General features: G+C 40.5%; 1 protein-coding gene across 2 annotated transcripts in view; it reads right to left on the bottom strand.

Moving 5' to 3' along the window:
• Positions 1-22542, bottom strand: part of DPP4 (dipeptidyl peptidase 4) — a 198209-nt gene that overhangs the window by 5042 nt on the left and 170625 nt on the right. For both annotated transcript variants that reach the window (XR_012245013.1, XM_073634044.1), the window contains exons 19-26: positions 17915-18013; positions 15273-15342; positions 14854-15048; positions 11835-11889; positions 9782-9881; positions 7480-7544; positions 5975-6047; positions 599-672 (exon numbers count right to left, since the gene is read on the bottom strand). Coding sequence is in view for 1 of the 2 variants with exons in the window: in XM_073634044.1 (XP_073490145.1) it covers positions 599-672; positions 5975-6047; positions 7480-7544; positions 9782-9881; positions 11835-11889; positions 14854-15048; positions 15273-15342; positions 17915-18013 (731 nt within the window). In the remaining variant the exon portion in view is untranslated. The remainder of the gene's footprint in view (positions 1-598; positions 673-5974; positions 6048-7479; positions 7545-9781; positions 9882-11834; positions 11890-14853; positions 15049-15272; positions 15343-17914; positions 18014-22542) is intronic.

Below are 22542 nucleotides of genomic sequence, written 5' to 3'. Positions count from 1 at the left end.
AGGTCTTATATAGACAGGTGTGTGGCTTTCCTAATCAAGTCCAATCACTATAATCAAACACAGCTGGACTCAAATGAAGGTGTAGAACCATCTTAAGGATGATCAGAAGAAATGGACAGCACCTGAGTTAAATATATGAGTTTTCACAGCAAAGGGTCTGAATACTGCAAAAATGTCAAAATTCTGTGTTTTTCTGTCAATATGGGGTGCTGTGTGCACATTAATGAGGAAAAAAATGAACTTAAATGATTTTAGCAAATGGCTGCAATATAACAAAGAGTGAAAAATGTAAGGGGGTCTGAATACTTTCCGTCCCCACTGTATGTGCTAGCATTGTAGTGCATTTTTGAAGCACTGCACTTCATGATGCACTGCCTTTTTTATCCGAAGACCTTATAACACAATGTGACTTTTTTGGCCAATGCATGCAAATGTACTGCATATATGTGAACTAGCACTATTGAAAACAATGACAATCCTCTGCATACGCTTATAAACAACATAAAAATGTGAAAATTAAAAAGCATACTGTAGATGTAAATGGGCACATAAAGACAAATGTTTAGAGCACTGTATAAAAAAAAAATAAAACATTTACCATGCTTTCAAAGTCTACTCCTCCATCTACAAGTGCCTTCGAGATATGGGCTGCTTGCTGGAAGTGCACATTATCTGGAAAAGAAACAAAAAGGTCAGTAAACCGATTAAATCTTGGTTTTGTATTGTTGGACAGGTAATTTGAAAAAAAAGGGGTGTTTTTGTTTTTAATCATAACGTTTTTTTAAAGTTTTTAATAAATTTAATACACTACACTATGGGAGCCTACCATTCCTTCTTTTCCTATATGAGGTACCTACTATGATCAGGCTAAAGTTTTCATGAAAGCTGAGGACCACCCCTGGAGTTCTATCGATCACGCTGGTGAGGAGATCGCAGAGGCTACATCTACATGCGCATTGCCCCTTTGGGGTGACTGGATCTGGTGAGTGGGGACCCTTGAGGGGGAGCACAAAGTCACCAAGGATACTGCGAGCACTCAAGTCACCTTTTTTGAAAAATTCCTTTTCACAATTTTTGAAGAAAATTTAATGTACAATTTATGGACTGCTATATGAACACTATATGATTTTTGTTTGCTTATAATGCTTATGGACTTCCTAACTTGGCCGCAGAGTGTGGTCTTTCATGCGGCTTACTTAAGCTAGCTACATATGTTGATTTATTTATACTTATAGGCATTATTATTATTGGCTGTAGCTTATTGGTTTATTTCTAGTATATGGAGGTATACCACTAGCTAACCATTAGGAGTATCACCATACAACTATTTTGTTTACTGCACTTTATTCGGTTTAACACTTATCATTTTGAGAGGTCATTTTATGGCACATCTTACATGTATATTGCCCATGGCATACTTTAACACAAACAGAGTCTAACGAAGTTGGGACCTTACTACTTGCACTACACATTTTTCAGTATTTATACACAGGTATTTGTAATATTGGTAATCATTATTGGAGGGGGATTATATGTATAGTATATATTTATATATACATACATATAATCTGTATCTAGGTGAGGCATCCCCATTGTTGGGTTAGCAATTCGGCTCCCCATCTCTCCTTCCCCCCCCATAATATACCTGCTCACGCCCAATATAACTATCTGTAAGGAGAACTAAGAAAACGATGGTAAAAATTATTTTAATACTAACATTGCATAAATACACTATGCAAAATTAATATTTGGAAATCCTTTCAAATCAGTGAACCAATCTGGTGTAACCTGCCCTAATTTCTCTTCTACAGTTATAAGTGTCTAGTTATGTTTATAACTCTGAAAGACACTTTTGGTATTATAAACATTACTGCATACAAAGATTTGCATAATATGGAAGAGGTGCTTGAAGTGGTTCTAAAGCTAAAACGTTTTAGACCTTAATGCATTTCCTGCATTAAGTTAAAAAATGTTTTGCCATTTCATGCGCCCCAGCAACACTTACCTGAGTCCTGTATCGATCCAGCGATGTGCCCGTCTGCAGTTCTTTCCCCCTGTCTTTGTCTTCTAATGCCACATACACACGACTGGTTTTGCCATCGGAATAAACTCCGAAGGTTTCTCCGACGGAACTCTGACGGAATTCCATTTAAGCGGTCTTGCCCACACACGGTCAAACCAAAGTCTGACCGTCCAGAACACGGTGACGTACAACACTTATGACGGGACTAGAAAAAGGAAGTTCAATAGCCAGTATCCAATAGCTTCCATCTCGTACTTGCTTCAAAGCATGCGCATGGTCCTTTGGAACAGCATACATACGAGCGGTTTTCCTGATAGGAATTGGTTCTGTCGGAAATATTTAGAACATGTTCTCTTTCTAGGTCCGTCAGAATTAAAAAAAAAAAAAAAAGGTCCGATGAGGCACACACATGATTGGAATATACGATGAAAAGCTTCCGTCTAACTTTTTTTGTCGGACATTGTGCTCGTGTGTACGCGGCTTTACAGGAAGTTTGTGCAGCAGTGGGAGCCATTGTCAGTTAAATCCTGTGAGCAGAGAGCAGGGGCAGGGCCCAGCCGGGCTGTGTATGTCTATAGACACACACAGCCTGGCTCGGAAACTAGCTCATATGTTTGCCCCATAGCAAGCGGCTTTCTATGGGGGCAGACACATAAGAAGAGGAATGGATAGCGCTGGTGGGGGACCCCAGAAGAGGAGGAGGGGCGCTCTGTGCAAATCCATTGAACAGTGCAGGTGAGTATAAAATGTTTATTAATATAATAAAAACAATAGCATTTAGAAGTGGAAAGCATTTGATGACTTATTTTTTTTCCTGAAGCTTTGGAAGTGTAACCTTCTCCCTTTCTAATTAAAGAAGAACTATCACCAGAAGAAAACAATGTTTGTTAAGCTCCCCAGGTGATTCCCTCCCTTTTCTAATCTCTGCAGGGGTTGCTGAGATGTGTCGTCAGATAGCTATCTGACAACCCTGATCAACAAAGATGGCTTTTTGAGTAACAGCTCAGGAGCACAGAAGGCACACAAAGCCTGCACAGCCATACCCCCCCCCCCCCCCCCCTTATCTTAAGCTGCCAGACAGAACATTGCTATGCTGTGTAGTCTCCTCACCTCTCCTCTCTTACACACAGAGTCTGTAGCTGCAGCCTGCTATTCTGAAGAACAGAGAGCACAAACTGGCAGCTTGCGTTGTGAAAGATTGCAGCTGGAAGAAAGAGCTTTCATTCATAAAAACACAAGCTGACAACAGCACAAGCCAGGTACTATACTAGGTTGTCTAGGACAAGTGTAGTAGCTGGGATGTGCTGTTGTCAGCTTGTTTTCTGGAAATGAAAGCACCCTTCCCCACTTGTGGAAACTGTTGTGAGAACTGTCTCAGTACTAACAATCTGTATGTGAGAGACAGCAAGAAGACTAGAGGGAGTGTGTTTGGAAATATTTGAATTACAAGGCTTCTTCTACACAGCCGGTTATCTGCATTCCAGCGGGAGATTTTTTCCAAAAGAAAGACTGGGTCATGTGCACAGCAGCCGCTGGTCAGCCTATATATACACCAATGACAGGCTGACAGTGGGCTGTGCATGAAGCCATACCCAAGGATGTCCAAGCCTAGACACAGTCAACTGCATCCAGGCTCGGACATTCTCAGATAAACACATGGTGAGCAGCTATATGTTGCCACCGTCAGCCAGTCATTAGTTTATAAAGTCAATAGTAAAAAAATTTACTGCGCCAGCACTTAGAAAAAATTAAGCTGCTGACACTGCAATAGAACTAATTGCATAAGTGAATGTAAATTAAAGTGCAGCGCTAAGGGATGCAAACAAATGAAAGTGAAAAAAAAATTGAAACAAATAACTAACACTGATAAAAGTGTAGAACATCCAAACATAAGACTGATAAATACATATATATATATATATATATATATATATATATATATATATATATATATATATATATATATATATATATATGTATATAATTTATTAACACAGTTCAATATAAATTCAAACTTCTGCTTCTGGGAAGAAGTTCGATGTGCTCTTGTGAAAAGGACCACCAGGAGTGGAAATTAACGAATGTGCAGCCACTACCCGCAAAATGGTCGGGTACTCTTACCAGATCCAGTGGGCTACTTGCCATCAGCAAGGAGCCAAATGTGCAGAGAAACCAAAAGGAGATGGAATGGAGTCCACAGGAACCAGCATACACCGATCCAACACAAAGGGAATGCCACTCTAACTCAGCGTCCAAAAAGTCCAAGGCTCAACCAGGCATGTAGAGATTGAGGAAAGAAAAACGCCAACACAGCATAAAATCCTTAACCAGATATGTTTATTGAATAAGTAATGCACTTGCATCAATATGGATGGATACAGGCACTGTCTCTATCAGATTGTTGGCGTTCTACACTTTTATCAGTGTTAGTTATTTGTTTACATTTTTTGCACTTTCATTTGTTTGCATCCCTTAGCGCTGTACTTTAATTTACATTTGTTTATAAAGGCTGACCAACTGCTGCTATTCACATGACCCGGTCATTCCATTGGCAAGAATCTGCCATTAGAGCCGGCAGAATGCAGATAATTGGCTGTGTGAAGGAGGCCTAATGGTTTAAACAAAAGATTCACAGATCAAAAGATTACCAGCAAATGGAAGCAAAGTGAACTGTTAGAAAGTTTTCACCAGAAAAGTGTGCCCTTGGAAATTTTCCCCTCTATTGCTGCTGTGGCAACAACCATGAATGAGCTTGGGTTTGGTATAAACTGGGTTTGACTAGCAATGACAGCTAACTTCAATGCCTGGATGAACTTGGGTTTGAACAGACTTTGACAGTGGTCAGCAGGGCAGAGTAAATCTGCCATAATGAGAAGACAGGCAGCAGTCAAAGCCTTGCAAGAGTTCTGTACCCTCGCTATGCTATCCAAAACAAAAAACATGGGGTTTCATGTACACTTTAATTTTTTGTTCTAAATTAGGTGCATCTTTAAAGCACCCTCAAGCTACATCTGGAAGTAATCACTACAGAGAAATTAAAATAAAGCAGTTTCTTGTAAAGAAGAATAAAATTACTGCTTCTCCTGTGCCAAATGCTGTTTCAATAAAGAGGAATCACCTCTTGGAGTCTGCTGAGAAACCGGTATTTCCAAAAGTGTCAGTCTCCTGTGTCCCTTGTAGTGCTCAGCAGTTCCTCCTGCCCACCTTCTCATCCTAACAGAAAACAATAGTGATGTGGATGTTGATTGGAGGACCCATTGAGCACTACAGTGTAACATAGAAGGTCAACATTTCTGGAATTTTGGTTTCCCAGCAGAATTTGGGGAGAATTCCTCTTTAAAGTGGAATTCGGTGGCACCGGAAATAGGAGAGGTAAATATTTTTGCTCTTATTTAGAGGAGCCTGCCCTATTTAAATAGTAAGATTGGCTGCAGGGTAGCACTCTCATTGACCTCTATAGTATTCACCACTGGACTAAACGTTGCTTTAGGGCCCTACAGGTTTTAAGAAGGCTTCTCAAATGCTTAGCAAATACCTACTGAATTTCATGCTCTTCAGATCAACATATGCAATTTAAGATTTTTCAGAATATCTGTGTATTTGTCCCTATGCATGCAGAAACATGAGGTCATGGAAGAGGCCCCATAGTCTGTTGAAGTTAGGTTACAGAGAAGGTATTTTAACCATAGATACCCAAATCTCCTTGATGTGCTGATAAATCCTTTTCATTAGCAAAAACAGTTAACGCTGAACATGTGGTAGAAACTCAGTAGCAGCAGATTTAGATTCATATGATAGAATTACACAGCTAATAATTTACATTTGTAGACAATTAGTGTTGTTCTGTCTCGGTCATCACAATATAGCATTTGGCCATCAAGTTTTTGTTTTGTCAGTTTTGATGCTGGAAATCTGTCATGGGTAGTAGAAGCCTAATTAGAGGAGACTCACCATCTGCTGTGCCGTGGATGAGGAGGTATCCCACATCCTTAAATCCCGCCGCTCTAGCCATGACCGTCGAACTCTGCAGAAAAAAAGAAAGGTTCATTGGTTTTTGGTTTAGCTAGTAAAATTACTGAATAGTGGAAAACAAACTGAATTTTATCTCTCACTGAGCTAGTGAGAACTAAAATATATCCCTGGGTAAGAAAAAAACTTTTTGACCAGTTTCCCACAATCCTTCTCCAAAATACAATTTACTTTAAAATTCTGGTCATCTGTAAAGATGCTCCTTCCTTTTTGCTAGGTTCTTAGCTATCATAAGCAAGGATAATAATGGGAAAAGGGTTTGTATTTCCAGACAGCAAAGGGTAAGAAGTAAACTTTTAAATCTTTTTTAATTGTTGTTTTCTGGAGCAGATTGGTGGCTTTGGGGCAACGCAGACTGTTTTTATTTTAAGCACTGACTAATGAAATTTGTAAGTCTTAATGATTTGACCTTGTTAGGAACCCAGATTCCACAAAGTACTGTTTCAGTAATGGTCAAGTATACAATATACTTATTCAGTGACAGTTAGGAAACAAGCCATTCAGGATAGAAAAATGGGTCAGGACAGAGCAGTCACACTGCTTACCGACCACAGAAAAAGAAATGGTTATGTAGAGTCCTGTCCACAGTTCACTTAGGAATGTAACACACAAATAACGAGATATTTTTGGTCTCTATGGAATTGATGCAATTTTACAAAATGGTAAGCAGGTACACTGTTTTTTATTTATTATTTTGCAGTGTGTATTTCTGAAAATGTACTAAAGAGTAAAATGAAACTTTTAAGGTGAACTCTATTTAACAGTATTAATTGTCCAAGCCTGAATTGGTGGAAAGGCCTCACAGACTTTAAACTAGAGAAGCTAGGCTAGGAGATGTGACACTTTCCCTTGCTCTTATTACCTTTTATGACCATGTAAACGTACATTAAATATTAATTATAGTTCATTTACCTTGGAAACAATTATTTTTTAATTTGGTATAACATTTTTTGCAACCAGAAACATTATAAGGGCAAATACAGCAAAGGGCAAAAGGGCAAATAAAGGCAACCAAGGGACAGATTATTGGTTGATATATGGGGCACTGAACTGACCCAGACCATTCACACGGCAAAATAGACAGGGGCCTAGAGCTTTAAGGGTCTCCAGGGGATCCAAATAAAACCTTCATTTTTCTCCAGTAAACCAGGGAGAATGCAATTCACCAAAGCTGTACTCTCGCTTGTCACTTTACCAGGGAGGATACATTTAACTGTGGTCTAGAAGTTGCTACCTTATCTAGGACTCCTTTTTGCCCTAAATCATCTAAATATCTATAACACACCCAAGTCTACCATTTCTCTCTGCTTGCTGTTTACATCATACCGAGGAGTCTGTGGGAAATTGACAGAAGGCTAGAGAACCTGAAAGGTAATAAGAAGAAAAACCATACAATGACCAATGTTTGATAATACAGGATATCACACCTTATAATTCTTCAGGTTATCCTCTGGTGTAGGCAGGCTCATGTATCTCTCTGTATAAATAGAATCTGTAATTTATAGAAAGGGATAAATTACTTTATATGGCTAGATACAGTATATACATTATATGAAACACATGGATAGATTCAAATAGTTCTGAATGGCAACCATTAACAAGTTATTAAATGTTACAAAAACAACCCATTCCTTCTCCAATGTTTAGGAAACTGCTGCCACATTTCCGCCCTTCCTCTGACATACACGCGTCACTGCTCTGTGAATTTCCTCTGACCACACCCTTGGAATGAGATGGCGACCATGGCTTAGCTGTTGACTTTTGACAAAAAGTCAACATTTGCATATATGTAATAGTACTATTTAGTTTGCTTATGCTGATTGCTTTGAGGAAAGAAAAAGTATGCTTCAAGCAGCTGATAGAACAGATCTGGAAAGTACTGTTTACTTGTTTGGGGAATTGAAGGAATTGAGGTTTACTAATTTTGATGCCATAGTACCCTTAGTAATCCAGAACAAGAATCCTGATATATTGCTTGTTTCCTGCTAAACTGAAGCATATTATATACAGTATGTCAGATGATGAAAAAGTGCCAAATGATCCAATATAACTTTATATGATTACATATCAAATCCATGGAACCTTCAGATCAGATTCTAACTTTACTGGTGTGGGATCTTTAAAGGATCTACACTCACTCCAGGGGTAATCTATAATTTCTACTCAAATTACAATTTACAAATTGATAAACCTTCCTGATCATTATCATCACTTTCTCTCCAACACCATTTAAAGGTCCTGGCAGCTCCACAGTATTCTGGCCTCTCCTTCCCAATGGCATTATCTGTTCTCTAAGCTTTCTAATGCCGATTGGGACTCTTAGACCAGATTTTTAAAAATGAATGTATTTGAGGTCCTGTCCTAAATTTCATTCAAATATTACAAGAGCAAGTAAGCGATTTCAGCTGTTCATAAGGTCTTTGATTTTTTTTTTTTTTAATTTGTCAGTAAAATTGTTAAACTGCAATATGGAGCAGTTACTGTTAACCACTAAAAACAATCTGTGAGCTACTAATAAGTGTTTTAGGGGTCTCATTATAATAAAAGACGAAGTCCTCAAAAACTGATGGACATCATTGCTTTGAATCACCTTTTCTTTTTTTAATTTTTCTTATCTTAGGGGCTTTTGTGCCAAAATATCCTTGCCTGTGTTTAGAACTTTACTTTTTAAAAGGTAACCACAGCCAAGACCATCAATGAAAGTGTGACATGATTTTAAAGCCCAAAGGAGCTTTCAGTTTAAACCAACTAAAATAAATACTTTGCAGGTGCCTCCAAACGAAGGTGTGAAAAGTCTTACAACCTTCTTTCTTTGATGTGTGTGTAATAGCGCTGGACCAGTAGAATTCAAAACCATATATTCATTACATAAAATATAGGGTGGGTGTACCATGTTCAGATCCTAGGCTTATACCGCTCTGACAGTGACAAAGAGGGTGTTTGCCAGATGGTGAATTCCTGGATGTGTATTGAAGAGCGCCATGTACAACTGTTCATCTCCCTTAAAGGACCTTTTGAAACATTTAATGGTTAAGAGCATCAAACACAGCTAACCTGTTTTGGGTGGAAAAAAGTCTTCTCCTTCTTCGGGGCTTGAGCAGTCAATGTTAACAACACACAATATAATTAAGGGACCTGTGTTAATGATTGATAAAGAAGGCTAGCATCTCCCGGTGGAACTAAAAGCTGCTTCGGAAAGCAGCAACAGCATAAGTAGAAAAGCCTGTCCCCCTACCAGTATGCTGCAGAAAAGGGCCCTTGCTCTCTGGGTGAAAGTGATCATTCTGCAGAGGTTAGGAAAACCCCAAGCTTGGTTAGAGCTAGAGCTCCCCGGTCAGTATGGCTCATGAGTTTGCGGATTTAAGAGATATAGATCTAAATCAGTAATTCAGCAGGTGGGGTTAGGACCTCTGTAGAGAGATATCTGCTTCCACACAGAAATCTTCCCTGCAGCATGCTGGCAGGGGACTTTTTTCACTCAGATTGTATCTACTTTCTAAAGAAAACATTCTGTGACTTTGCACACCTAGAATGTAGAAAGTGGGCTTCAAGTTGTAGTTTAGTAGTGAAGTGAAATCACTTACTCACGTACTATCAGCATACTCCAACTGTATACTTTGTAGCAATTTATCTAATGTCCATCCAAAGAAGAATATCAGATCTGAGTAGACATACCCTTAAAAAATTAAGTTTTGTTTTAATAAAATACTGCATCATTGCGTCACATACCATAGTAAAACCAGCTTGAGACCGGGGCTACTGCAATTCCACACTTAAACACACCACTTCCACTGCCAAGAACCATAGAAGCTACATAACCTCCGTATGACTGAAAAGACACATATACACACAGTTTAAAATGAATAGTATAAATATTATGTACTTTGTACTGTTAATGGGAAAGATTCTGAACTAACATTGGTGTGATGCACCATTTTCTTAAAGCATATCTAGAACTTTTGTTTTAGCTCTCCATTGAATGGGGCAGTGTTAGAACCCTTGTCAAGCTTTACTGCTATCTGAGGCTCCATTAGAGAGATTCCCCCTCAATTTCTGTCCTGGGGGGACCAGGCAGGAAGTGAAGGAATCCCCCCCCCTCCCAGTGAAGCTTCCGACGAAAGAAAAACCTCACTGGAGTTTAATCCTTCCCCACTCCATTCAAAACTATAGATACACTTAAAGCAGTATTGGCCTTGGCTTTTTTGTCCAGTAGAGGAGTCTGGATCATAAAACTGGCTGGCTTAACTATTTTTGTTAAGGTAAAACAGCTCACATACATGTATTTCAGCTGTGCATTTTGTTGTCTGCATTTAGCTCAGTATTTAAGCATATCTAAACCCAGTGGCGGATGGTGCTCCAGTTGGGGGGGGGGCTGTGGATGCCAGACAAACTCACGCGGCGATGCAGAGCAAAGAGATTCCTCCGATCAGGGCGGCCATCTCCAAGGACGCTCTGTACATCCTTACCGCCCCAGTTCTGGCCAATACAATCGCTTCACCTCTTGGCCAATCGGCTCGACCTGCTTCCTGATTGCTCGGGAGGAGAAGCAGGGAGACAATAGTGAATATTAATTCCCTATTGTCACACAAGTGGGTGGGCTCAGAATGCAGTGCTCCGCGCCCCGAGCTCACCCTTTTTTGAAGCCAATTAGAGCCTCAGGCTCTAATCACGTGCTTCAAAAAAAAAAAACCCATTGAAATCCATGTGTCCAGCACCGTGCATTTAGATTAGGGTCCGGGCGCATGGATTAGGGGGGCTAAACCCAAAACAAATCTTTAATGTTCCATATTTCTTTATTCAAGTTTTGCAGTGAAAACAAAACAAAAATTAAATACAGATGAAGCAAACAAATCTTTAATAAATTGCAGCTTACAGTCCTTACAGGCTGTGGCTGCATTCATGTTTTATTGTTTTTTGGCTAAGAACATTTTTAGCAAGTACAGAAAGCACATGTTGATTTTGCCAGAAATGTCATATCCTTTTCATGTCCTCTGAGCTGAAAAGAAAGCAAAAACACCCTCATCTTTTTGGATAAACTCCTAGTACCATTACCTCACAATGCAACTAAATGTGATGAACTAAAGTAGACATGTTTGTTAAGCCTCTTTGACACCCATGGCTTTTCTCATAGATACAGTGGAGAAATGAGTAAAGGCACGGAGAAAAACAAAGTGATTTGTAGGATCATTAGGTAAAAATAAAGGGAAAAAGGAAAACTAATGTAGTCACCACATCTATAGACTGGTAATTTACAATATAATACATTTCGTTTTTTGGGGTTTAGATATGCTTGAAAGTATGAAGCCATTTACAAAATACCTTACGTAGCTAAAAAATATGTCCTTGGGTCTTTATTTAAATTTTATATTTCCTAAACCTATATGCTAATTTGTTGAATTTCTTTTACCAAACAGAATTGCCCCCTGAACTTGCCTATAATACCACCCTAGTGTTCAGAAGTTCTTGTCAATTCCCCATGATGTACAGCACGCTGTCCATTGAGAGCACAGTGCTCATGCTCCGGTGATGTCACCGGCTGCTACAATAGTAACTATCTCCTAAATGGTGCATGTTTAGGAGATATTTGCTGTGCTTACAGGTAAGCCCTATTTTAGGCTTACCTGTAGGTACAAGTAAACAATAGGGACTTTACAACCATTTTACTGAATACTGAGCTGCTATAATTTGTGCCATTTCTATATTTATTTATGTTGATTGTCTGAGTAATATTTTATTATCACCAAAATTGTTAATAAAAGTAAAAATGTAATGTAGTACTTACCCATCCCCAAATAGCCATCCTTGTTTCATCAACATACCCCAAAGATGCAAAGTGCCTAAATGAGAAACACATATTATTATACAATGCAACCTTGCATGTCTCCATAGCCAAAATATATACTCCTGTCCCATGTCATACAGTTACCAGAAGAGGCATTTTGTTAGCTCAGCAAATTTTCTCCTTTAAAATTTTCTACCAACTAATAACAATCATGTACTAACCAACATTTTATTAGGAAGCCGTCATGGTCAACGCTTATATTAGACTGGCTTCTTTGTAAATTTTATGACAATGCCATTGATGTTCTTTCAGTTTGTAGCAATGGACTTATGCTGCTTTAAATGGATTGTCCATGTTCAGAAAAAAAATGGAATACCCTTTCAATGTCCAGGGACAGATCCACATCTCCTGGTGACCCTACTAATATGGCAGTCTGGAAAACTCAGAAGTAGTTGACTTTTCTCATCTGTAAAGAAAACTGGCAAAGCTTTAGTCTCACACGCCCACTGAAATCTACAGAAAGACAAGCAAATACCTCTACTTCTGAGGGATCCTGACTATGGAAGTGTTCCAAATAGCTGATTGATGGGTTTCCAAAGAAGGTGGATATTACTTCCCATCTAAATAGATTTTCCCACATTTTTGGCAAATCTTTTTTGGAAGTAAAGACTTATTAGCCTTTTCATTAGACAAGACTACATAACTTATAGTCATGCCCCAGAGTTTACTTCTATGACCTCAGTTCACCCCTTCATACTTTACAGGTATAAACACTGTCAGATACTGTGGTACTGTGGGGAAATACTTTAGGGTTTAAAATGTCCAATTTGCAGGGCTTTGTTGTGTGAGAACTGTAGATTTTAAGTGTATTATGCAGAAGGATATGTTTTTGTTGCTTGGGGAAATATACAGTATATAAACCACTTTAAGTTCTGCCTGGCTTCTACGAATCCTATGAATATTATTATGAGATATACAGGAAGGCCAGTATGGTGGCCTGCAATTATGGGAGGAGCCCGGGGGGTATTTAAGCACACCACCCACACTGGTCTTTGTCGGTTCCAGTGCGCGGTACCCACCCCTTCCCCTTCTTAGGGCACTTCTCTTAAAACACTTTCTCTACAAAACCATGCAGTCACTTATCTTGGGTATGCCCCCTTCTCTTGGCATACTGTCCAGGGCAAACTTCAGGTCTACCTTATGTTGTTAGTCTTGTAACGTGTTTATGTGGCTAACACCTCTCCCGAATACTGTGTGCGTGCATATATATATATATATATATATATATATATATATATATATATATAAAATATATACATATGCACACACACACACACACACACACACACACACACACACACACACATACACACACATACCAACTAGGTTTCCTAATAAGTTCTGTTCTGGGTCACCAAGCCTGGAGGCTTTGTAGAGCTTTAGGTGTGAATAAGCCTTCATTCCTAGGTCCACATCTTTCCTGGAAACCAAACCTCATTAAGTAGTATCATCTGTCCACTGGCCTTTAAGGCTATTTTACACAAGTGTTGCTCTCTGAAGAGTGATCTGCAGTGGAGTGCTTTGCAAATGGAATTTGACAGGGTGGTGAGGAGGCAATATGTCACCTACTCACCACCTGTTTTAACCCCTAAAAATCTGCACCACCACGCTGCAACTTCAAGTATTGTTAACGGCTGTGAGGTAGTTGTGACTCCATTCATGGATGATACTGCCCACCAAACATGACATGGGGTTTATTTCTTACCAAAGCCAAGGCATGTGTACACCTCCATATGCTGCTTTTAAAGCTTAAGGGAGAATGATTGGGAGAAAGGGGAAACCAGTTGAGATGTTCATCCACATGTAAAAACGTGGATGAGCTGCTCAACTGTGTGTTTTTACTGTCCTCCAACTGCAAGTGTAAACAAGGCCTTATATATATGTGAGCTGCCTGATGTTCAGGGCTTTCTCTTTCTTCTGTGAGCTGCTGCTGGGTGAAAAGGCTAATTGCTGACAGAACACTAAAAAAGGTGCAAGTGTTGACTGTTTGGGTTGGGGAACCCATTGAGGGGCACCTTGTTATTCAGGAACTAACATGAGATGTTGGCTTGATTTATGATATACTTGCTGTACACAGTCCTCCACTGTTGGAACTGATTTTTTTTGCAGCCAATGTAAAGCATTACAAGAGCAGGAAACAAGATTTCTGTAGACATTCCATATACCAACAGTGTACAGAACACCTCTAAGTTGTCACAATGTATTGATTTTTTTGAAAGTTTTAGAAAATTACAGTGGCTGTAGATGAAAACAAAGTTAATGTTTAAAAACATTAAATCACAAAATGCATAGACAGTCACTTATAAAAAGGTCAAATTAGTGAGTAGCCAATTGATATATCAACAGGTTTTCGAAAGTTGAAAAAAAAAAAAAAAAAACAGGAACATGCAGACAAAATGTACAAGATCAATACACCCTGGGAAAAAAACCCTGGGACTCCATCTCCCCATCCCTGAGGAGCCTACATTGGCTAACGGTAAAGAATCGGATCACATTCAAGACGTTCTGCCTCACCCACAAATGCATACAAAGGTAACGCCCCTCAATACCTCCGAGAGAAAATAAAACACTACACACCCAATCGCAATCTGCGATCATCCAACCAAAACCTCCTCCTCGTTCCCAAATACCGCTACAAAGCAAGGGGAGAATGCAGATTCGCAGTCCAGGGACCTCCGCTATGGAATATTCTTCCGACTCACATCCGCGTGTTAGAAAACCATCTGGCCTTCAGGAGAAAACTAAAAACCTTCCTCTTCTAAGAAGCTGTTCAACACTAAACGCATTTAGCGCCTTGAGGCGATTCAGTTCGCATTTGCAGCGCTTTACAAATCATTCATTCATTCAATACCTCACCTTCATTGTTACCATGGGTTACTGCAATCTGCATCTCCTCCCTGTATTTTAACCAGATTTACTGAATAAGCCTGGTAGCAACAATGTGTCAGTGCCGACTTACCTGCCAGCAGAAATTTGATCTTCTACCTCTACTGTCCCCAGTCTCCTGTATATCTCGTGCATGATTTTGTCACCTTGATATCCACTCCCTCGACCATCAAAACTGGCCACAATAATCTTCTCAGTGCTAGCCAAGTACGTAGCCCAGTTTAGCCTGAAATACTGGTCAACTTTCTGGCTGCAGGGTCCTGCATAACTGTCAATATGAAAGCATACTTTAGTACATATTTATATGATAAGCTAGAAATCACGAGTCTCTGGATTAAAGAAAGCATTCAGAAAAAGGTAACCATAAAAAAAAAATAAACAATAAAATTACCACTATGACCTCAGTCATCTTCTGATAGATATGAAGAATGTATCCAGAATCTTTCTCAGTCCAGAGATCCTCTAATGAACCTATATTACTTGTATACTTACACATCAATTAATAAAGGATATTTCTTGGATCTGTCAAAGTGAGGAGGTAAGATCATCTGATACCACAAATCTAAAACAAAGACATGATGGGTCGCTGTTTAGTAAAACATATAAAGTTCAGTACTATGTGGGCACTATTCTTAAAATGCATGCATTATTTGCCATAGTGATTGCTTGTATTCAGTGTTGTGACATGTGACTATTGTTAGCAGCTCTCATTGGCTATAATTAATAGGTGGAATTTACAAGACCTGTTAGACACCATTACTAATTCTCTAGAAGGTACAATATATACAGTGGGTGTAGAAAAGAATCACCTCCTTTAAAATAATCATTTTGCTTTGCAGTCTGAAATAAAGACAGACACAGTTTTTGTTTTATTCAGCTGTATTTACTAGTGCAACTTATAACATCCAAGTGAAAAGATATAACACCAACATGTCAGAAAAAACCCTGAAATAAATAAAAAAAAGAACCACAGAGCTGGAAAAAGGATCAGCCCCCTTATGTCAGTATTTTGTTGGACCACATTTTGCTTTAATTCCAGCCTTTAGTCTGTTGGGATAGGTCTCTACTAACTTTGCATATCTAGACTTTGCAATATTTGCCCACTCTTCTTTGCAGAACTGTTCAAGTTCAGTTAAATTTGATGGTAACCGTTTGTGGACTACATTCTTTAGGTCATTCCACAGATTTTCAATGGGATTTAAAGTGGTTGTTAACCCACACTGATAACTTCATATAATCCTCTTTGTTTCCTAATGATATTTGCTCCTGTCTGTGTTTTATATAAAAAAAAAATGCAGTTTATACCTGTTTTCAGAGCGCCGCTCAGTGCTCAGGTGACCGACCGGCTCTCTCCTTTCCCCGTCTGACAGCTGCAGCGGGCGGACTAAGATTCCTCCACTGATGTCAGTCAGGACAAGAGGAGGAGAGAGCCGGATTGTCACGTGAGCACCGAGCTGCGTTCTGAAAACAGGTATAAACTGCATTTTTGTTATAAAACACAGAGACCATAGCAAATATCATTAGGAAACAGAGGATTATATGAGACATTAAACGTTTTACTTGAGCAGCTGGGGGGAAGGGGGCAGGCACTGACCCAGGAGTAGACAGGCAGGGAGGGGAGGGGGGAGAGGACAGAGGGAGATACAGAAGAACTGCAGATAACAGCGGCTGATGGAGGCATGTACCTGACCACGGTGTCAGGGCTCAGCAGCCATGATATACCATGGTCAGTTTACAGGGGGGAGGGCAGAAACTTGCAGGATCAGCCAGGTATTTCAGGTGATACAGGGGGCCAAATGACACAACACAAGCACTGTGTGGTTATTCATGCTTTTTTTTGGGGGGATAACAAGCACTTTAGGTCTAGGCTCTGACTAGGCCATGCAAGGGCATTTACCTCCTTCAACCACGGTGTAGTCATTTTTGCTGTATGCTTTGAGTCATTGTCATGTTGGAAGGTAAACCTTCTACCAATTGACAACTTTTTGGCAGTGGGCAGCGCATTTTCCTCAAGAATTTGATGGTATTTTGCCCCATCTGTTTTTCCTTCTATCCTGACAAGTGCTCCAGTCCCTGCGGAATATAAACACCCCCATAACAGGATATTAACAGGATATTACCACCTCCATGCTATACTGTAGGAATGGTGTTATTTGGATGATGAGCTGTATTGGATTTCCACCAGACATATTATTTGGTGTTGAGGCCAAATAATTCAATTTTAGTCTCAACTGACCACCTTAAATGCACCTTGAAGATTCTGAGGCCACATGGAAGGTGTTATGGTCAGATGAGACTAAAATTTAAACTGTGTCTGTCTTCATTTAGGGCTGCAAAGCAACAAAATGTGATTATTTTAAAAGGGAGGGGTGATTATTTTCTATACCCACTATATATACACAGTATATATTTATTACACAGGATTTATATAGTGCAACAGTTTGCGCAGCTCTTTACGACGTTAGGGCAAACAGTACAGTTACAACACAATTGCATACAGGAGAAATCAGAGGGCCCTACTCATTAGAGCTTATAATCTAAAAGGGAGGGTCAAGTGTTACAAAAGGTAATTGTGGGGGATGAGCTGATGGAGAAAATAAAAGTACAGTTGTTAGGTAGAGGCAGGATAGGCTTCTCTGAAGAGACTGGAGAGTAGGAGATAGTTGGGCAGATTGGGGTAGGGAATTCCAAAGGATGGGAGAGGCTCAGCAGAAGTCCTGGAGGGGAGCATGGGAGGAGATGACAAGGCAACTAGAGAGCAGGAGGTCTTGGGCGGAATAAAGAGAAAGATTTGGTTGGTATATTGAGACTAAGTTAGTGATGTAGCTGGGAGCTGAGTTGTGGATGACTTTGTAAGTTATTGTTAGTATTTTTTATTTAATATGTAGGGTGAGTGCCAGCCACGCTGAGTGGTTTGTATATATATATATATATATATATATAAATAATGGTATATCAACTTTGTTTTAGTTACCATGGCCCAGTTTACCCCAGGGAGCCTATAACAGCAGTCAAAGCAGGGCAGTGTCTTTATCAGTCTCCCAGCCTCTCCTAAATATGTTACAAATTCCATTTCCCATACACAGTAATGAATAAACACAGAGTAAAAAGTGGTAAATTAATGAAATACTTACTAAATCCATGGAGGGTAATGTTGCCATGTTCTTTTGTGGGCATCTGAATATCTTCAAGTAGGACTTTTAGCTCCTCATTACTCTCAAAAACTCTTATTTCTAAAACGGAGAAAGAAATTGACCTAATTGTATTTCTTTATCCTTAGACACAGTTCTATATAGGGTTTATGGCGCAGAGTTTATCCAAGCCGAATCACTGCATGGCTTTCTGCCCAGTTTATGTTTTGAAGTCCAGGAGTGACAACTGAATGTAAGAGTCCAGCTCTACTCACCTACCCCAGTCACTACATTCTAGGCTGGATTTTACCTTTGCACGTAGCTACCTAGATAACTTTATGGTCCCGATTCCATGAACAGTCACTCTGTACCCATGCAATTCCCAATATCTTATATAATAGGTGAATAAAATGATACGTATATCAGTATAAAATGTGTTTTGGATTTATGTTTGAATAAAGGAATGTGTTATGATAAATAATGAAAAAGATTATCTGCTACCCCCTGGAACTTTGCCGCCTTCGGTCATGGCTTAGGTGGATGTTCCATACATCCACATCCGACAGCTCTCCCTTGGCATTTTATTTTGTAGTACATAGCATGCAACAGAAGTGAGACTCCATGATATTAAAAAGATTAGGATCAAAAACTCTTTTTAGCAGTTCACATGTTGGTTCATGATGGTTTATTGTCCCACAATCCAAAAACATACTTGTAGTTTAAAGAGTAACTCCACTTTTGTTGAGAAAAAAAAACAATCCCCTCTAGGTGATCTGTGTACATTGAAGGAATTATAACAAACTTTGTTACAAATTCCTACCTTTTATTATTCTGAAGGAATAGCTGTTTGTTTGTCTGTGTCCATGTGCAGAGTTATTCTATATGGGAGTAGTTTTATAATTATCAATCAGCTGCTGTACTTGTGGGGCTCTAATGAGGAAAGTGGCAGGGTCTGCATCCTTTTAGACATGATTTTCCTTTCAGAGCACTCCACCAAAAATGACATTTTTGTTGCAGGGGATGCTCAAAATTTGAGTTGCAGACTTCTGGGAAAATCAGTGAGCCAATCACACAAGCAGGAAATTATATTTCTGGGTGTGTTCTGTACACCATCTGTGTACAGAACCCCACCAGGTTGCCATTTTGCATTTTATAGAAAATAACAGCGCTGCATATTGAAAAGGAAAGGTCATTTTTAATAACATTCAATTACAATATGGCTTGTGTCGCAATTGTATATGCTATATTATTTTTTTATTTATTTATTTCAGGTACTTATATAGCGCCATCAATTTACGCAGCGCTTTACATATACATTGTACATTCACATCAGTCCCTACCCTCGAGGAGCTTACAATCTAAGGTCCCTAACTCACATTCATATACTAGGGCCAATTTAGACAGAAGCCAATTAACCTACCAGCATGTCTTTGGAGTGTGGGAGGAAACCGGAGTACCCGGAGGAAACCCACGCAGGCACAGGGAGAACATGCAAACTCCAGGCAGGTAGTGTCGTGGTTGGGATTTGAACCAGCGAACCTTCTTTTATTTGCTAATGTTTTTCCCATGAAAGTGGAGTTACCCTTTAAGTCAATAAGTGTGTCAATGTGTGTCTTCATGTCTGTATGACTGCAGTAGAAGCAGTAAACTGTAAGCCAGTTCAAGTGAACCAAAAGTCAGTACATTGTCTTTAGGTCTGCAACTCCCCCTCATTACGGTTTCAGAAAAATAGTCCTACAATACTTACCTTGCTCCCATCATGTCTAAATGGCTACTGCTTTTTTTATCATTAAGTGTTTATTGATTTTATCATGATACACAATATAAAGTCTCAACAAAATAGATAAGGTATCAAGGAAACAAGAGGACTGATAAAGGGTCTTGGGCAATACATCATCATAGAGTTGCCTCATGGGGCAAATATTTATAGACCCAAATACAGCTGTGTGCATACAAAGTAGGGTTTCACCAATACTATAATTGGTAACAGTGCCGATACTGAGCATTTGCATGAGTACCTGTACTCATGCAAATGCTCCGATGCTTGGACCGATACTTGGGCAGTAGGGATGAGCTTCGTGTTCGAGTCGAACCCATGTTCGACTCGAACATCGGCTGTTCGATCGTTCGCCGAATTGCGAACGTTATGGGCCGTTCGCGCTAAATTCGTGTGGCGCGTCACGGCCCATAATTCACTGCGGCATCGCAGTGCATTGCTGGCTGATGATTGGCCAAGCATGCACTATGACCCGCATGCTTGGCCAATCACAGCGCCGTCAGTAGAGAGAGCTGTAATTGGCCAAAGCCAGGGTGGCTTTGGCCAATTATGGCTCAGGGGATTTAGTACACACCCCACACTATATAAGGCCGCCTGCACGGCGGCCCTGTGTAGTGTGTGTTCCGGTGTGCTGAGAGATAGAGAGAGAGAGAGACAGTGTCATTTGATTTGAGTTAGATAGATTAGGCAGAACAGTCAGTCAGTTAGCTGCACTTACAGTGTATTGTGTATATATATGCATCCCAGGTGTTGCATATATATATATACACTGTATTCAGTTTAGCTAGATCCGTTCCTGTTATCTTCTATCTAGACTATTTACATTTAATGCAGTGCGTCCTGCTCACAGTGTTCAGCTAGATCCGTTCCTGCTATTTACATTTAGTGCAGTGCGTCCTGCTCACAGTGTTCAGCTAGATCCGTTCCTGTTATCTTCTAGACTATTTACATTTAGTGCAGTGCGTCCTGCTCACAGTGTTCAGCTAGATCCGTTCCTGCAATTTACATTTAGTGCAGTGCGTCCTGCTCACAGTGTTCAGCTAGATCCGTTCCTGCTATTTACATTTAGTGCAGTGCGTCCTGCTCACAGTGTTCAGCTAGATCCGTTCCTGCTATTTACATTTAGTGCAGTGCGTCCTGCTCACAGTGTTCAGCTAGATCCGTTCCTGTTATCTTCTAGACTATTTACATTTAGTGCAGTGCGTCCTGCTCACAGTGTTCAGCTAGATCCGTTCCTGCAATTTACATTTAGTGCAGTGCGTCCTGCTCACAGTGTTCAGCTAGATCCGTTCCTGCTATTTACATTTAGTGCAGTGCGTCCTGCTCACAGTGTTCAGCTAGATCCGTTCCTGCTATTTACATTTAGTGCAGTGCGTCCTGCTCACAGTGTTCAGCTAGATCCGTTCCTGCTATTTACATTTAGTGCAGTGCGTCCTGCTCACAGTGTTCAGCTAGATCCGTTCCTGCTATTTACATTTAGTGCAGTGCGTCCTGCTCACAGTGTTCAGCTAGATCCGTTCCTGTTAAATTCCTACTGACCGGCAGGCTTGTCTGGTTACAGTATATAAAGCTACCTGAAGAAAATTACAGGTGTTCTATTTGATCCTATTAGTACCACGGTCAGGCAGCTAGACTATTTACATTTAGTACAGTGCGTCCTGCTCACAGTGTTCAGCTAGATCCGTTCCTGTTATCTTCCTACTGACAGGCAGGCTTGTCTGGTTACAGTATATAAAGCTACCTGAAGAAAATTACAGGTGTTCTATTTGATCCTATTAGTACCACGGTCAGGCAGCTAGACTATTTACATTTAGTACAGTGCGTCCTGCTCACAGTGTACAGCTAGATCCGTTCCTGTTATCTTCCTACTGACAGGCAGGCTTGTCTGGTTACAGTATATAAAGCTACCTGAAGAAAATTACAGGTGTTCTATTTGATCCTATTAGTACCACGGTCAGGCAGCTAGACTATTTACATTTAGTACAGTGCGTCCTGCTCACAGTGTTCAGCTAGATCCGTTCCTGTTATCTTCCTACTGACAGGCAGGCTTGTCTGGTTACAGTATATAAAGCTACTTGAAGAAAATTACAGGTGTTCTATCCCAGCTTAGTGCAGCTACAGGCCATTAGTATGTCTGGAAGGCCAAGAAGGAGAGGCAGACAGTCACAAGCCAATAAGAGAGGGCAAGCAGGCTCTGTGTCTAGTGCTGGTCGTGGAGACGGTGCATCCTCATCAGCACGTGGCCATGGGACACGCTTGGCCTTTTTTTCGGCAGCTGGCCATGTTGAGCCGCAACATGCGGAAGACTTGGTCGAGTGGATGACCAAGCCGTCCTCATCCTCCTCATCCTCTCTCACCCATGCCCAGGGTGCTTTGTCTGGCAAAGCAGCGGCCTCTTCCCTCAGCTCAATGTCATCAGTGACTCCTTCCCTAGCTCCACCATGTCCTCATGAGGATTCCCTCGAACTGTTTGACCACAGTGTTGGGTACATGCTCCAGGAGGATGCCCAGCGTTTGGAAGGCTCTGATGACGATACTGAGCTCGATGAAGGCAGTAACATGAGCGCGGACAGAGGGGGTGCCCAAGAAGGACAGCAATCTGGCAGTCATGCTCCCCCTGCTGCAGCATACTGCCAGGTTTGCTCCAGTGATGAGGAGGGAGGGGATGATGAGGTCACTGACTCAACGTGGGTGCCTGATAGGAGAGAGGAGGAGGAGGAGGAGGAGGAGGAGGAGGCGGCAGCACATCACCAACGAGGCAGGATGCCCTCCAGGGGCCAGCCTAAGGGCAGCACATTGACTGCATCACACCCCAAAGCTCCACATGTGCAGGGCGCTGCAGTCTCTGCGCGTT

The sequence above is a fragment of the Aquarana catesbeiana genome, linkage group LG06, assembly GCF_042186555.1.
Source record: "Aquarana catesbeiana isolate 2022-GZ linkage group LG06, ASM4218655v1, whole genome shotgun sequence".
In the NCBI taxonomy this organism is placed as follows: Eukaryota; Metazoa; Chordata; class Amphibia; order Anura; family Ranidae; genus Aquarana; species Aquarana catesbeiana.
Note: the sequence above shows the minus strand (reverse complement) of the source record. Positions and strands in the feature narration are given on the sequence as shown.